The following is a 17,438-nucleotide window of genomic DNA, read 5'->3' as shown; positions in this document are numbered from 1 at the left end:
TAATCACACATTTTTTTATCTGTTCAAAATGTACCTTAAAGGGAAATTTGTATTTAATACTCTTATCAACATGGGAGTGGACAAATATGCTGCTTTATGCAAATGTATGCATATATACATTATTGGAAATTAATTAACAACACAAAAAAATGACAGATATTGTCCATAAACCCTCACAGGTACTGCATTTAGCGTTAAAAATACGCTCAAATCATAACATGGCAAACTGCAGCCCAACAGGCAACAACAGTTGTCAGTGTGTCAGTGTGCTGACTTGACTATGACCCCTTTGAAAATGGCCATGCCAGCTTTTCCTTCTGTTTTTTTATTAAGCCCACTTCCCAACAAGTTACTATGACATGGTTGGTACCAATGGATTCATTGGATCTTCTAGTTTCATATGGTATCTTCACTCTAGCTTTAAAGCTTAGCCTGCTACAACCTATTTAAGTTATTTATAATGCAAATCCTGCAAAAATGCAATATCGTACCAAGTATATTTGTCTAACTACTAGTCGAAATATCTCATAACGCATAATATAAGACACAATCACCTAACTAGTAACATTTCAGTGAGATATAGGGCCTTGTTTTTAGACAATCCATCTTGAATATCCTAATTAAAAAATACTACTTTTAGTATTACAGGCTTATTATGATATACAACACTTCCTAATACTAGTGAAATATAGCTCAACATGAGTTTTTCTAGCTAATTTCAAGGTTTCTTTTTATCTTGAAAGGCCTAAATATTCAATTTTATTTCATAAAATCTTACCAAGGGATTTTTCCCTTGTTCCGTTGGCCGGTTTGTTCTACTTATTACAGGCAAAAACACTTTGTGAGTGGCCTTTTTTCCACTGTAATATTTTCTGAGCAATGGGTCAGAGCTAAAAACAAAATGCTAGTCCGTACTGTGTCTGTAGCTTCCTACCAGATACCATCACTGAGCGTCTAGAATTAAAAGCAAATTGTAAAGAACGAACAGGACAACATTATGAGGAGCATGATGTAACATGAAGTCAACAAGCAACATTAAAGGCAACAGATTACCTTTAACGTTCCTCATTTATGTTTTTTTGCATTCGGTACACTACTCTTATGGTTTTGGTGTCCCTGCAGAATTTGAAATGCTTCAATTTGACGTTGTCGGAAACGTTTGAATTCCTTTGGCTTGTGGCGTGTTATCACGTGTTCTCAGTCTTTGTAGGCATGAACAGCCCAAACACACCGACTGCTTGACTGCATCTTGAGTCCTCTCACAGAGTCAGCAGTGACATATCTGTGTCTGTGTGGATCGAGGCAGAAATAGCCTCTCCGTCTTGTAAACTCAATAAACAGATATTGACTGTTTTTCATCTATCGTCTATTATTACTAGAAATCCGTCTCTGTGTTTAAGATAACCTCAAGTGTACCATATTTACAAAACACAGTAGGTTCCTTCCATGTCAGAGTGGGAGAGCAGATTTGAACAAAGTAGCGTCTAGCACCAGTGGAGCATGATGACCCTTTCAGAACAAGGAGAGATGAGCATGTTAAAGAGACACAGACACAATCTTCCATTCTCCCTGTACGTTAAAAACATATAAGACCCTGATGTGAAGCTCTGTGGTCGATGAAATGTGAAGTCAAGAGGACAAAAGCTCACGTTCATCGTTTGCCCCTCAGCTGTGATTTGATATTCTGAACTTGAAGTACAGTATCACTAAGAGCAGGCGGGAGGGACGAGGATCCGGAGTTCATGATGGAGGTCAAGACTGAGACCTTCTCATATTCTGCTGATCTGTTTCCCCCTCAGTCCTCCAAAATCTCACTTCCTTTTGGGACAACAGTAGCTTAAACAGAGAACATTTCCTGCTGGCTGCAGTTTGACTGGGTTTAATGTATACTGTATCAGACACCATGGGATGTAGGGTCATGGACGAAGACTGAAGGCCTTTCTCATTTCCCAGTTTGTACAGCCTCAGTTCCTTTCCTTGCCTCCTCTCCTCGCGTCTTAGTCCTGCCCATGGGAGACGTGAGGACAGAGGAGTCGAGGCAACAGATATTTGACAAAATGAGACCTCATTGCTTCGGCGCCGTCCTTTTAAAGCGACGCCAGTTAAATATGACGTGTGGCACAGCTGCATCAGCTGTCCATTGTTTTGTTATACCGCTGTATTTTATGATCTCTGTCAGATGGCGTGGTTTCTAATTCAAGATAAAAAACACAAGTGATATCAAGATGAAATGTCATCAAGTAATGCGGTTAGAAGCCTTGAAAAGGCACTATCAAACGGTTGAGAGCAGAAAGTTTGAGTGCGGATTTGGACATCTTAAATAACTACAATTTATGAATGAAAATAGAAAAAAAGTTACACTTGTAGAGTCCTGCCATGGTTTGAGATTATTCCAGTTGTGTGTCACTCCTCTTTTATATCTCAGAGAACTGGTTAGACCGGTTGTGAGGACGACCAAGAAGTGGAGCAGCGAGGCGGTGGAGGATCTGCGTGAGTGCCTGGACTGCACGGACTGGGAGATGTTTAGGACCGCCACTGACAGTCTGGACGAGTATGCAGAGGCTGTGACGTCATATATCAGCTTCTGTGAGGACAGCTGTATACCGACGCGCACCAGGGTTCACTATAACAACGAGAAGCCCTGGTTCACAGCCAAACTCAAACAGCTTCGTTTGGTTAAGGAAGAGGCGATCGGCTGCAACCTTCCCTCCCTCCAGGAGCTGTACACCTCCAGGACCTTAAGGAGGGTAGGGAAGATTGTGGCCGACCCCTCCCATCCTGGACACCATCTTTTTCAGACTCTGCCATCTGGCAGGAGGTTAAGGTCCATCAGGACCAAAACTTCACGCCATAAAAACAGTTTCTTCCCCATGGCAGTGGGGCTCTCCAACAGCCCATCCGCCCCCCTGTGACTGTCTCTCCCTCACACACACACTACTGCCCCCCCTGCCGACACTGACTCTCCCCCCTCTCTCAATATTTGCACTATCTTTATATCATGTTTATAGCTTATTTGTAATTTGTAAATTGTACATTTTTATTATTTTATTCTAACGTTTTTATCTATTCTTTTATCTATTCTTTTGTTTTTATCCATTCTTTTGTTATTATATTGTACTGTTTGTCTCGCACCAAAAATGCCAAAGAAAATTCCTAGTGTATACCTCTTACACCTGGCAATAAACACCATTCTGATTCTGATTCTGATTCTGATTCAGGGGTGCCGAAAACACTTCCGGAAAGGATACACCGATGTATCCTTGCTTATAGCTCCTCTGGCAAGCCGTCTTGCTCCCAGATATGTATTTTAGGAATTAGGAGCGCTGAGATTGATTTCACAAGTCGGAGGAGCGAGGAGACACACAATTTAGATATGAGAAGAGCCCATAGCCTATTTCACATAAGCAACGGGATGAAAAACAGGCTTTTTATATATATATATATATATATATAAATATATATATATATATATATATATATATATATATATTACTTTGTTTTGCAATGCTTGTATTGCATGTCACCTGGTTGTATTCATGCAAATATCAGCCACTCCCATCTGTTTACCTTTAGTTTGATCGTGGCTGGATTAAATTCAGAATGATAAGGAGATGAATGACAAATATGGAAAGCAAAGGAGAGTGGTTTATAAATATTTTTTACGATTCTAGAACTTTACCGCAATACTGTAGTTGGGGCGGCTGATGCTCAGGGGATAGAGCGCGTCGTCCTTTTAATCACAAGGTTGCCGGTTTGATCCCCAGCTCCGACTGTCCGCATGTCGAAGTGTCCTTGAGTGAAACACTGAACCCCAAGTTGCTCCCCGGTTGCTTCACAGCAGCTCAATGCTCCTAAGAATGCTCAGGATGGGTTAAATACAGAGGTCAAATCTCATGTGTGTACCTGTATGAATGTATGAATGTGACGATTGTAATAAAGTTTAGGTTGTAACCTGTTTGTGTTTTTGCTGGTGTGCTTCCAGAGAGCGCTGTCTGCTGCCTCTACAGATGGCTCTGGAGGCTAAAAACACCAAACTGGGACAGGCGGCGCTGACTGGAATGCAGGTACTGAAACATACAGCAGAACGGTCAAGATTATTTAGCTTCCAACCTTTTTATTTGATACTTGACTCCTTAATTTTGTTGATCTGGTTCTGCATTGAATCTGTGGTTTGCATCGACTTATTTTAAAAGAAGAAATATTAGATTTTATAAATGAAAATCAATACAATGCATCCTGGTTCAACTCAATACACTCAAAGGTTTTGTTGCTACAATGCTGGCTCTTATGACTCTGCTGTTACACATGTTTTAGTATTTAACATTAACCTATAGTTACCACTACAGTCTCACTTTAAACCTCCCCGGACATCAGACGTTTTACCACTTAGACAGGCTGCAAACACTGAAAAATTGTGAAATTTAAAAATGAAAATTGCAAATTACACTACTCTGCAAACAAGTGCAATTTTTTTGTTGTGTAGTGGTACTACAGAAAATGAGGTATTGTGAGTTTTTATACAGCATCTGTGGTCTGCTCCTTGAACCTCTCTTCCCTCTGTGTTTGTCCCATCAGAAGCTCCTATGTGAGGACAGGTTTGTGGGTGGAGTTGGCGTGGAGGTGGAGATGGAGGTCCTGGAGAAACAGCTGCTCAGCCAGATGTTGGAGGCCATCAGAGTCACCCCATCCCTCCATGAAGACCTGCAGGTGGAGGTCATGAAGGTAAAAACTGGAGATGTGCCAACACTGTTTTGCTCCCAATTCCTCATCTTAGTTACTAAATAAATTCTATATATAGAATATGAACTGGTATGTATTTTATAAATGTTTATTTTTATTGTTCCGCACCATATCGCACTGTGCACACTCTGTCTGCAGTAGGCCTACATTAAAATGAGTAAATGCATATAAATATGCTTGGCAGCTGAATAGCTCTGTGAAGAACACTTTGCCTGCACTGCAGCTTTTTCATTGATGGTTTCCTGTAATTTGGCCTCTTCAGAAAAAAGTCACCTCATGTTGCTTTGTGTCTTTTCTAGCTTTTATGTTCAACTTAATTAGGACTAACTTTGTCACAGTGTTTATGATTTGGTTACGTTAATTAAAGTCCTTTTCCCTGAGCTGTTAAAGTTATCTCTCCCATTTTATAAAGAACGATAGACACATTCATCACCGACTTCACTCTATTTCAGAAAGCATAAACCAGTGTTTCTGTCACCTGTGTGCAGGTCCTGCTGTGTATCACCTACTCACCAAACTTTGACATTAATGGAGACTCCATCCTCCGGATCGCTGAGGTAGGACAGCCCGAGTCTCTTTGAAGCACATCAGATATTTGACATTTTACATGTAACATGTAACTTTCTTTTTGCTTCAGCAAAACTAATCAGCAATATGCACAAATGAATATTTTAGATTCCTTGTTCAGCTGCTGTTGGGAATGTTGGAGCCAGCTGTGTTTGAGAAATAGCCGAGGGTTTATCCATTTAGGTTTCTGTTTGTTTTCATCAAAGATGTGATGTGACTGTTTGCATCCCCCAAATGACTTATTTTATGTGATTAGACGGACTAGATAGACTAAACTAGGACTAAATACAATGAATATGAGACATATGGATATACGTATACAGATCAACCCTCAAGTTGTGTTTTAAAAGCTAAATCGTAGTAACCATCCTCTTCCATTTAGCTGCACTGTCGTCTGTGCAGTTCTTAACTTTTAAATGGAGACGAAGCACAACTGAGGCATAGATTCTTTCATGGTCACAGTATTGATTGGACTCTTCCAGACCGTACTAATGACAGACTGCATCGCTCCTGTGTTTTTTTTTGTTTTTTTAAGGACAGTGAACTTTTGGCAAAGCAAAGCAGTACATGAGCTCAATCTATTTTTAAAGGTGAAGCTTTGCTCCGTCCCTGCTCACCAAAAGGCCTTGTCTCATGCTGTAATATCAATTATTCAGAAAGTTGAGATGAGTGGTTCTGCACACACACACACACACACAAACACACACACACACACAGGCACGAGGATCAGCTGGTCTTGGAATATACAAACAAGAACACCAGAGACTTTTGAGATGAAGGGAGATATTTATATAACAAAACAAGCCTGTGACATACTGGACCTACCGTCAGCAGAGGTTGGTGCCACCTAAATATGGATTAGCTATCAAGATTCAACTTAAAAATCGGATTAATATATTAACATACAATACGTTTTAATAAACATGAAATTGAACTCTGGGCAAAGCTTTTCTTACTGGCAGTGTTTGTCGACACCATAGACTGTATATAAAAAGTGGACGTAGTCACTGTGACGTCACCTATTGGGTAGGGGACTGACGTTTTGAGGCCTAGAGTTTGGCATTTTGGCCGTCGCCATCTTGGTTTTTTGCAACCAGAAGCGAGAGAGTGGAGCTAAGTACAACCAAACGCTGAAAAAGACATTTTTAGGCAACCAAAATGTTTCAATTATCTTTAAAGAACTGAAAACACATTGTGAAAGAGTTAAAGTTGTAAGATGAAAAAAACCCGGACAACTCCCAGACCGGACAACGCCGTGGTAGCGACCTGTCAATCACAAGATAGCCACGCCCTGAAGCATCCCCTGCTTTATGGTCTATTTGACTCTAAATGGGACCATCATTTACTAAATGAACATCATGCTCTATTGCAGAAGACTTTAAACTAGAGATTGAGACCATAAACTCATGTTTACAATGTTTACTGAGGTAATAAATCAAGTGAGAAGTAGGCTCATTTTCTCATAGACTTCTATACAATCAGACTTCTTTTTGCAACCAGATGAGTCGCCCCCTGCTGGCTGTTAGAAAGAATGCAGGTGTAAGGCACTTCAGCATTGGCTTCACTTCTCAGACCCAGAGGTAGCCCACTGGTCGAGAGTAAAGATGCTAGCCCTCTCCTCGCTTTGATTATTGTTCAGTATTGTTCCTGGAAGTGAACAATGTAAAGATTATTAGTTTGGATAAATAATGAATGTGCAATGCTGCCTGATAATGTACAGCACAGAAGTCAGAGTGGTTTCAGTGCTACGACATTCAACAGGTTAAATTCTACACTGAACTAAAAATAAGCCCGTCATTGTGAAAGCATACTGTCATTAATCAAGTCTCTCTGTCCTGAAGGGTGAATCATGTATAGCTGCATGCAGCTTTGTAAGATAATTCTATTTTCATTAGGTCCACTGTGGTGGTATAAATATTGTCAAACAACTAACCTATGCGTTTAAAACCAATAAAGGGGAGGAATAGTTTCTGGCAAAATACCAGTTTCATGTGTGGACTTAGACTCTACAGCCAGTTGAACCTCAGGTGATAATCTTCCTCTGTAGCTCTCTTGTCTCTGGATTTCAGAAGATTTTCGGAGGCCCTGCACGGCCTTAAAGGATACTCCAGGTGTTGAGTATCTAACACTCACCACATGTAGGCTTGAAAGGTGGCTCTATAGGTTTGTAACTTGCTCCTTGGTGAAGAACGGCAGCTGTAGTCAACAGTTACGGTGAAATCCAAAGCAGACCCAGAGTCATGGCAAAAAAAAATATAAGGGCTGCCCCCTCTTAGTCAGATTTTTGCCATAGCCTATTGCCCAGTCCTAGTCATTAATGTGCAGACCTGCCACCTGACCAACAACCTGTTATCTCCAAACATAAACCCAAATGCCAAAACTCCCATATTACAGAGTGTTATCTGTCGAGTGTTTTCCTGTAACATCACTTCCCTCAGCAGCAGCAGCAGCTCCTGTATGTTGACGTCCATTAACAGCCCATTAACACAACATGTTGACCAGGTTTTTATGAGCTGAGCGCTGCCAGGGCCAGCCATCTGGTGTGTGTGTGTGTGTGTGTGTTTCTGTTTGCGTTGGGTCATAACTCAGGGTGGCTGGAGAGGTTGTCAACATCGCTCCATTATCAGTAACATCCCATACAAACAGTGAGGCTCAGTACAGTTGGCAGCGCTGAGGGATTTATTCCGTTTCAACCACCAAGAGCTGTCGGTTAATACTTTCTCATACTTTAATACCGTCATATCGGTTTCATGGAATGTATTCTGGACCCTCGGAGATCATTCCTGTCACCTACAATTGAGTTTAACAAATGCACAATGCAGTTCAACTTCCAGCCTGCACCACCCAGAGGACAGGAAAGTCATTACCATAGACTGTATGTAAAGATGGACGACATGACAGCTCCCCAAAAGTGAAGCCAAAACATCTGGATCGCCCTCCTGGTGGCTGGCTGCAGTATAGGTCGCCCCCTCCATGTTAGCGGATGGGACATGGGCCAGACTAAAAAGTCAAAGTACACGTCAAATACATTTTTCCCAAAGATGTCATTTTAGGTTCTTATCACATAGATATACTGTTTGTTCAAGTGTTTATTTTTCTGATAAGTTTGGTTTTAATTAGTTATTTGATGCTATAAAAGGCGCTGAGATGTCATGATTGGCAGCTGTGAGTCTCTCTCGCTGACCGTGCTCGGCCTCAATACCGCGGCTCAAGCTTCCCGATGACTACTGCGCAGACTCGGGCTTCAAAATCTCAAGATTGCAGCTCCCGTATCCGGGATATTATGGCTTCACTTCTGTACAGTGGGAGGAAGTGGAGACGCGTTGTCCATATTTACATACAGTCTATTGTCATTACAGGGCGTTATCGCCACCTACAGGGCAAAGAAAGTAATAGCTGCGGTCATTTTATCATTTGTGCCACTCACAGGTGATGAGTGTTACAGCTGCAGGCTTTTCTTTTTCCCATTAGCGCTGTTATCTTTTGTCTGTTTCTAAGTTTACATGTTTTACATTTAACACGTGCTTAGCTGAAATATAATAATACAAATTGAACAGCATACTGACATCCAGTGGATAATAAATGCACAGATGGAAATAAAATTAATCATGTGGCTGTAGTCTTGTTAGATATATTGAAGTATCAATACATATCGATACTGAATATTTGAAACCGTTTCAATCCTCATTTTCTGCGGTATCGATAAACGGGTACCAGCTACGCTCTCTGCTCTCTCTTCTCTCCAACAGCGAGTTGACACACACACACACACCAATATTTATCTTTTAATAAAAATCCCAAATTGTATGCCCTCAATGTTAGCTTTTGAACATTTTGTAAATGAATGTATTGTTATTTACTTCCCTCTCTAAACACCCATGATCCCAGCCTCTAGACCATCAGACAAGTAAACCCTCTTGTCCGTAACTCCAGTTACATAATCTCATATTTTGTAGGTTTAAAATAAAAAACATTAAACCTTAATTACAGTCATATACTTACACTAAACTGCAGCTATAAAAAAAAAACAATCAGTAACATTGATTGTCTGCAAGTGGTAAAACTGCTGGAGCTAGAAGAAGTTTTTAATTTTGGGAGGCAGCAGGAGGCGCTTACTCTCTTGTTCAACTCAGGCACACACACACACACACACACACACACACACGCTGCATCTGGAAGCCTAATGATGCAAAATGTATTGATCTTTCATTGTTTAGGCACAGGTGGTGTAAAACATCCCTGAGGCTGCCAAGACTTAAAATCTGAATCTAATTAGCAGAGATGGTCTTTGTGTGGAGCTCTACGTGAGGCAGAGCCTGTTAGTTCTCAGCTCCTCCATCCTCAGAGGATATAACAAACCTCTGGTAATTAGTGAAATAAATCTCATTTATTATATTTTCACGCCGTCCCTGGTTCGTCCAAAAGTAACCCAAGAGGCGTTGGTCGCTGATGCAGAGGGGCACTGACCAAGCGGTGGTATTTGAAGAGTTAAGAGTGAGAATGCGTTGACTCTGTACTTCTTCCCTTAAACCGCCCTCCGGTTTACCTCGGTAAGGATTTGTGGTGTTGAACAATCCCTCTTGGACTTAGCAGTGTTGACCAAATAATAATCAATCCCAGCATTTGCAGTTGAGCCAAATCCTCACGACATTTAGCCAATCATTGTAAAATTAAAAGAATGCTTTCAAATCACTGATACTGACAACAAGAGATCCTGTTGGGACTGAGCGTTGTGTGTGTCTTTGTATGTGTGTTTGTGTGTGTGTGTGTGTGTGTGTGTGTGTGTGTGTGTGTGCATTTACTGCCTGAATGTGCAGAGTGAGCCACTAACACTCCTGCTGTTTCCCTTCCCACTGGGACCATGTGTGCTCAAAACATACCATACTCTCCGGATACTGCAAGGCACTTTTGATAAAAGCATCCACTGAAAAGCACAGGTTATATATGGCTATCTCTCAGTTTTACCTTCCACAGCGTTTACTCTGTGACCTTCTAATCTGGATGGAAGATCCCCCTCCTCCCATCTCATTAGCCTTGTAACCGCGGTAACCTGTGACGCCATGGAAACCTCCCTTAAATCTCCCTGAGAGTTCAGTGCGTCATGACCTGATCTGCTTTTGTGACTCAGACATAAGAACGATCACACACACTGACGGATGTAATCGTGTTTGTTTGCAGGTGTGCATCGAGACCTACGTGTCCAGCTGTCACCAACGCAGCATCAACACGGCGGTGCGAGCCACTCTGAGCCAGATACTGGGAGACCTGACGCTGCAGCTGCGACACAGACAAGAGGTCACACACTCATGCAAAACACACACACAATACAGTAGTTACAGATAATGACACACTCATACAACATATACAGCTGTGTGCACACCTGTGAACTAAGGGTGGGAATCACAGCAGAAGTGTAAATATAATGTTATTGCACCATATCAATCGCTGCACTCTGGAGCACAGGATGACTAGTTCATGAAGCCTGGGACATTACAGGATTCACAGAAGAAGACTTGAAATCTCAGCAGTAGTGCTGAAACCAACAGTTGAAACCATTTGTGCCCAAAGACTGTATTTAGTATGATAAGAAAAAAATGCCACAACATTAGTTCTGATTGGTCAAATGTCTTGAAATTTGGTACGGACATACTTTGAGCGAGTATCTAACAGTACAACTTTAAAAATTTTAGATCACATGAAAAATTAAGCTTTTATTAATAGTCAAAGTCAGAATTTTAGAATTGTATTTTTTTGAAAATGAGGAAAAAACGCTGTAAATGTTTTCCATATTATATGTTATTTTACACTGCATAAGTGTGCATATCTTTCATATTCAACTTGTTATGAGTTCATAGATACCAAATACTTGATTGTTCTCCTTGTAGTTTCTGAGATACAGCCATTATCTTATCATACTATCATCTTGTCTCTCGGCACATGGGACTACTGTTTTTTCCTACAATTTAAGGAGGATATATGGAGTCTATGGAAAAAAAACAGTAGTCCCATCATGTGCCCAAAGACTAGATATAGTATGATCAGAATTTGAAATTTGATTTTGAATCTGATTTTGAAAATGTCTCCACAATTTGTGCTGAGGCAAGCCCAGACTAGAGACACTTCCACTAGAGGCAATTAAAGATTTCAGTTTTGGGCACAAATGGGTTAATTGGTTAGATAATCAACATGAAATTGAATCTACAGTTTTGATGAATTTGTAATTTTTAAGACAAAATACGAAACATTCTGTTTTCCAGCTCCTCAATTGTTTTATATTGTAAATTGTCCTTCAAAACTCCCAAATATCTCAAAGTTTTGGGTGAAAAGAGTCAAACATTTTGAAGATGTCACTTTGGGCTCTGTAAAATTGTCTTGGGCATATTTCAAAATGCTTCCAAGTTATGATATTTTTTAGCAAAGAGACAGTAAAGTATTACTGATTGCATCTTTAATCACAGGTGTAATGCGGAGTCATTAGATAAACAATACCGGCTCAGTGTTTTGAAATCTATATTGTAGACCAGAGTATGATTAACAACAGTGAAACTATTTGCAGTATATTTTTATTCCCCAGTACGGGACTTAAACCACCCACCCAAACTGTAACAATAACACTCAGCTCGAGTGACATCACTCTGTCACACACACCATCCCATTTGTGTTGACACAAATCCTCCAAAAGACCCACTGACAGTAAACACGGCTCCTGTTGTGTGCTCCTCCACAGGGTGCAGATGGAGACGAAGTGACTGCGCCGCCGCTGCACAGAAGAGGTACGTCATTACCGGCGCTATCCGTCACCTCATCAGCTCTCCTCATCAGCTCTAGGGCTCTAATCACCTCTGTTGTATAATTATGCAAATGATGCACTCAGTGGTGCTTTTATTATGTACTGTACACCTGTACAATCTACTATACTATACAGTCACACCCACGCAAACAGTTTAGATGGATGGAGACCAACAGGTTCTCAAAGACGGTATTGATTTACTTTAATTATTACAAAGAAATGAGGAGGTGAGAGAGAGTAAAGTGAGACATCACTTTATGTACATATTGAATAAAGATAAAGTAGCTGCACTGGGGGTGTTTTTTTGTGCAGTTAATTTGCACGTACATATATATATATATATATATATTTAAACTGTTGCTTTTGTCATGAATACTTTCACTAGGGCTGCTCTCTTTTAGTAGATTATTATTTGATATTACTAATCGGTCGTTTAGGCTTTCGTTGATTTTTCCGAGCATTTTTTTCATGCTGAATGACTGTTTTCCAAGAAATGTACGAGTAAACACAAGATTTAAAGTGGTGCTTTTGTTTGATTCTATGAGGAGAAACTCAGCTTTAAAGATCTGTCGAACCAATCAATAAGTCGACAAAATCATATGAGTGTTAGTCGACTAAGAATTTCATTGGTCAGGGTCAGCCCTAACTTTCTCACAGAAAGTATTACACGGTGAAAAGCGGCTTACTTTTTTACGGAACAAGGACGATTTTCTGAGCTTTCACACCACGAAATAAAGACCTCAACCAATCACGTTGAGTTGCGCCTATATTTACAAAACAAAATTGAGGCAAACTTTATTACTCATTTCAACCTTGACAAAGGCAGCGCAGACCAGATCCACTCTTTCTGTTCTGACCTTTCACAGTAAAAGCCCTAGACATATAATATTCGCAGGCGAGTATTTTGCATCTTCGTGTCGTTTATTGATCACAAACCCGGTGTGTAAAGGCCTTTGTTGTGTGTTTGCAGATATTTCTCCTACCAGCCAGGCTCTGTGTGAAGATGTGGTGACGGTTCTGACAGTTTTCTGTGAAAAACTGGAGTCAGTGGACAGGTAACACTGCAGTTTTTTGTATTACTTGATGTAATATTCTTTCTTCTGTTGTTGTAGTATTGTAGCTTCACATATCTCTAGGAGTCTCAGTTACCTCAGAGGGATTTGATTAGAATTGGCTGTGTGGCAGACCAACATTTAAAGAAACAAAAACCCTCGCTGATCAAGGTGTCAACAGACTGTTTGTTAGCTGCTGTACTGGAACAATGATTAACACTCTGCTCTGACTATCACTGTTAATGCTAGTTAGTTTTATGTAAACCTCTTTAAAAATAATAAAGTCTAATGTGTAATTTGTTCCCCTGAATCAGTGATAACCAGCTCCTGCAGCTCCTCTACCTGGAGTGCGTCCTCTCCATGCTCAGCAGCTGTCCTCCCACAATGCACCTGTCCAGAGGTTTCACCGACCTTGTATGGTAAGACATGTAACTGCTCTATAATCCTATATATATATATATATATATATATATATATATATATATATATATATATATATATATATATATGAAATGGTGACAATGATCTAATTAAAATGTTTAGGAGATGCTTTACGTAAAATTTTTGGGAGCCTTTTACTTCTACTAGATTTCTTCAATAATGTTGTGTTTTATGTCATACCTACTTTTTATGTCTTTATTAATCCCTCAACTCACCTTTTTTGTAGGTTAAAACACTCTAATGTATTTATAATCCTAAAAACCTCTGATATTCCTCCACCCAGGAAGCAGCTGTGTCCGTCCCTCGTGGCGATCATGGGAAATCCTGTCAACGACAAAACAATCGCTTCCCACCACGGCTACTCGGGGGCGCCAGACCGTCTCTCAGACCGACTCAGTCTAGGTAACTGGATTTAATCACTGGGGCGTCCGTACTCCAGACATCACGAAAGAAACACATTTCGACAGTTTAAAAGTTTGTGTTTAATGTTCAATTGTAAGATTTAAACAGCTACTAAGATCAGTAACGAAGTGTCCTTTATCATTCCGATGCTTGTGCTGTTGTGGCGCTGATCGGCCAGCCTTTTATCCTACTAGAGCCAAGTCAAAGATTGTAAAGATATAAGCAGTTGCAGGTACTAAGACTCATGTCAACATTGTAGTTTCTGCTTTGGAACAAGCCAATTTAACCTAATTAGAGGTTAAATAATTAAACAGGTTGACAGTCTCTGTCCATTTTGAACAAAGAAGTCAGAAAGTGGTTGTTTTTTTCATCTTAAAGGTACAGCGCAAAACCATGGTAACGCCATTCGCCTCGCTCAGAGGCCATCCTCACTATGATAACACTACTTTAGGAGCAACGAAAGTTAGACCCCGGCTGGTGATAGCAGGGTTTAGCGGTGTGTGGCTCACGTTACCGCAGTTTCACAAGTGTGTCGGAGAACTACGGTGGCCTTCAGGTTACGTAATAACGCAAAAGGTTCTCTCTACAGCCAGTGTTTGGTTTGTCCGTTCTGGGTTACTGTAGAAACATGGTGGACTCCGTGAAGAGGACCCGCTCCCTATGTAGATATAAACGGCTCATTCTAATCTAACGAAAACACAACGATTCTTAATTTCAGGTGATTATACACTAATGAAAACATAGTTATGAATAATATATTCCCTTTCTGCCAATAGATCCCCTGAAATGTTACACACTGCTCCTTTAAGAAATCCAGAGTTTGGAAACAAAGACCATATTTAATTGTTTACCTTCCTGCCAGCAGTCAGCTTGAGGGTGTCATCTTCAAAACTGTGGGAATCTCCTTTAGCAGGAAACTTTTGTATTACTACAGATAATGATAGGTGAAGTTGATTTCAGGTTTTCCGGCTCAGGTCTATAGACTTCTTTCTGGTTCTAACTGTGAGGAGAAGACGTTTTATCAACAGGATTTTCTGCTTCATGTCCCTTCTTGTCTTCCTCTGCCAGGAATCAGCCAGGAGGTGGACTCTTCCGGGGTATCCGATCAAGGCAGAGGGTCCGGCTGTTCCTCCAGCGCCCCCGCCAGGATCGCACCGGTAGTGCGGACCGTGTGCTACATCGCGGCAGAGCTGGTGCGCCTGGTGAGCTGCGTGGAGTCCATGAAGCCGGTGCTGCAGTCGCTCTACCACAGGATCCTGCTGTACCCGCCTCCTCAGCACCGCACCGAGGCCATCCGCATCATGAAGGAGGTGGGAGGAGGAGGAGGAGGTGTTATTGCTGACCTTTTCTCCAAAAGCACATTATAATTTTTTTCAGATTGATTTTTCTACCTTCAGGCAGTCATTGATTTTCTTTCCACTTCACTAAAGCATAAGTAAGTAATTCATTATGTTGCAATCTATTTCTCTGTGTGTGTTAGATTCTGGGCAGTCCCCAGCGGCTGTACGACCTGGCCGGTCCGTGCGTGGCGGAGCCTGAAACCAGGAAGCGCTCCTTCTCAAAGAGGAAGTCCCACCTGGACCTGCTAAAACTGTTAGTAACGCCTCTCTCTTGGTTCTTTATTTGAGTTGTTGGACAGTTAGAAACTATTAGCAGAATTTTACTATATGCAGTTGAGCTTTCTGAATAGCATCATGTCATAACTAGGGCTGTCAATTGATTAAAATAATTAATCGTGAGTCCATAGTTAATCCGATAATTTTTTTATCTGTTCAAAATGTACCTTAAAGGGAGATATGTCAAGTATTTAATACTCTTATCAACATGGGAGTAGATAAACATGCTGCTTTATGCAAATGTATGTATATATTTATTATTGGAAATCAATTACCAATACAAAACAATGACAAATATTGTCCAGAAACCCTCACAGGTACTGCATTTAGCATTAAAAATATGCTCAAATCATAACATGGCAAACTCAAGCCCAACAGGCAACATCAGCTGTCAGTGTGTCAGTGTGCTGACTTGACTATGACTTGCCCCAAAACTGCATGTGATTATCATAAAGTGGGCATGTCTGTAAAGGGGAGACTCGTGGGTACCCAGAGAACGCATTTTCATTCACATATCTGGAGGTCAGAGGTCAAGGGACCCCTTTGAAAATGGTCATGCTGGTTTTTCCTCGCCAAAATGTATTGTACGTTTGGAGCGTTATTTAACCTCCTTGTTGACGAGCTAGCATGACATAGTTGGTACCAATTGATTCTTTAGGTTTTTCTAGTTTCATATCATACCAGTATCTTCACTCTATCTTTAAAACTGAGCCCGCTACAACCTAAAAATCACAAGTTGCCTTAAAGAAATTATTGCTGTTAAAACAAATTTAACAGTATAACTTTGACGTATAATGTTAGCATATGCTCTTAAAACACAATGTTTCACAAAGTAATTCAATAATTAACCAAAGTGAACTCCTCGCTGATTTTTAATGAATGAAGGCAGCAAAGTGGTTAAGAAATGATGTGTGTTTGTGTGTTTCTGCTTCCTTCTGAAGAGTGATGGACGGGATGACCGAGGCCTGTATGAAGGGAGGCATCGAGGCGTGTTACTCTTCGGTCTCCTGTGCCTGCGCTCTCCTCGGGGCGCTGGACGAACTGTCGCAGGGCCGCGGCATCCAGTCTGAGCAGGTACGCTACTGAGACAGGATGCCCAAAAAACATTAAGAAGAGGGGTACTCCAGTGATTCAGTACTGCACTTAGATGAAATAAATGAAGTTGTAGGACTTACCATAGACAGGGTTATGGACTGGTATGGTTAAGGATTCTGGAGTTTCGGTAGTAATAAACAACAAGCGCGACCGGTTAGTAGGCAGCACGGGCTCCCCATTAAAGCAGCGCAATTCCATCTTACCCCCTACACATGCTTTTTCGAACAAAAATGTGTCGTGATGAGTCCAAGAGTGCTGTTTTTACACCTCCTGTGGATAGCAAACACACGCTTCTGGCCGCGCTCAGCGTCTTGCGGGCCCTCTCCCCCTAAATGGCGCTGTTTTGAGGCTGCTGTGTCCGCGCTAAGCATCATCTCCTCTCCTCATCCTTCTGTGTGTGCAAGTGTAGACGTACCTCAAAGTCACGTTTATGGTCCCTCTCCCCCTAAACAGCAGTGTTTTGAGGTTGCTGTCTCTGTGCATTATACGCACCGCCGATCCCGGCAGTGCCCGCCTGTGTATTGCAGCCTGCAACGACAACAACAACGACTATCCGGATACCAAAATTGAAAATCAATTACCTACTCAACGAACTAATAACCGAGTAGAATAGACTGATATTTGGGTCCAGCCCTAATGAAATGCCCCTTTACTTACTGATAGCATCTCAGGGAGCCAGAGTTTGAATTTGGATATGTGGTTTGAAGTATAAAACAGTAACATAGCAGCTGTTTC

General features: G+C 41.1%; 1 protein-coding gene across 8 annotated transcripts in view; it reads left to right on the top strand.

The window, feature by feature from the left end:
- The window catches only part of arfgef3 (ARFGEF family member 3), a 110,962-nt gene that overhangs the window by 57,518 nt on the left and 36,006 nt on the right, over window positions 1-17,438 (top strand). For all 8 annotated transcript variants that reach the window (XR_012595332.1, XR_012595331.1, XR_012595330.1 and 5 more), the window contains 11 exons: window positions 3,983-4,064; window positions 4,576-4,722; window positions 5,229-5,297; window positions 10,486-10,602; window positions 12,035-12,080; window positions 13,068-13,152; window positions 13,464-13,568; window positions 13,874-13,992; window positions 15,061-15,302; window positions 15,473-15,585; window positions 16,550-16,682. Coding sequence is in view for 5 of the 8 variants with exons in the window: in XM_074647046.1 (XP_074503147.1) it covers window positions 3,983-4,064; window positions 4,576-4,722; window positions 5,229-5,297; window positions 10,486-10,602; window positions 12,035-12,080; window positions 13,068-13,152; window positions 13,464-13,568; window positions 13,874-13,992; window positions 15,061-15,302; window positions 15,473-15,585; window positions 16,550-16,682 (1,258 nt within the window). In the remaining 3 variants the exon portion in view is untranslated. The remainder of the gene's footprint in view (window positions 1-3,982; window positions 4,065-4,575; window positions 4,723-5,228; window positions 5,298-10,485; window positions 10,603-12,034; window positions 12,081-13,067; window positions 13,153-13,463; window positions 13,569-13,873; window positions 13,993-15,060; window positions 15,303-15,472; window positions 15,586-16,549; window positions 16,683-17,438) is intronic.

Source organism: Sebastes fasciatus, chromosome 9 (genome assembly GCF_043250625.1).
Source record: "Sebastes fasciatus isolate fSebFas1 chromosome 9, fSebFas1.pri, whole genome shotgun sequence".
Lineage (NCBI taxonomy): Eukaryota > Metazoa > Chordata > Actinopteri > Perciformes > Sebastidae > Sebastes > Sebastes fasciatus.
The sequence above is the reverse complement of the archived record's forward strand: the minus strand, read 5'-3'. Positions and strand labels throughout refer to the sequence as shown.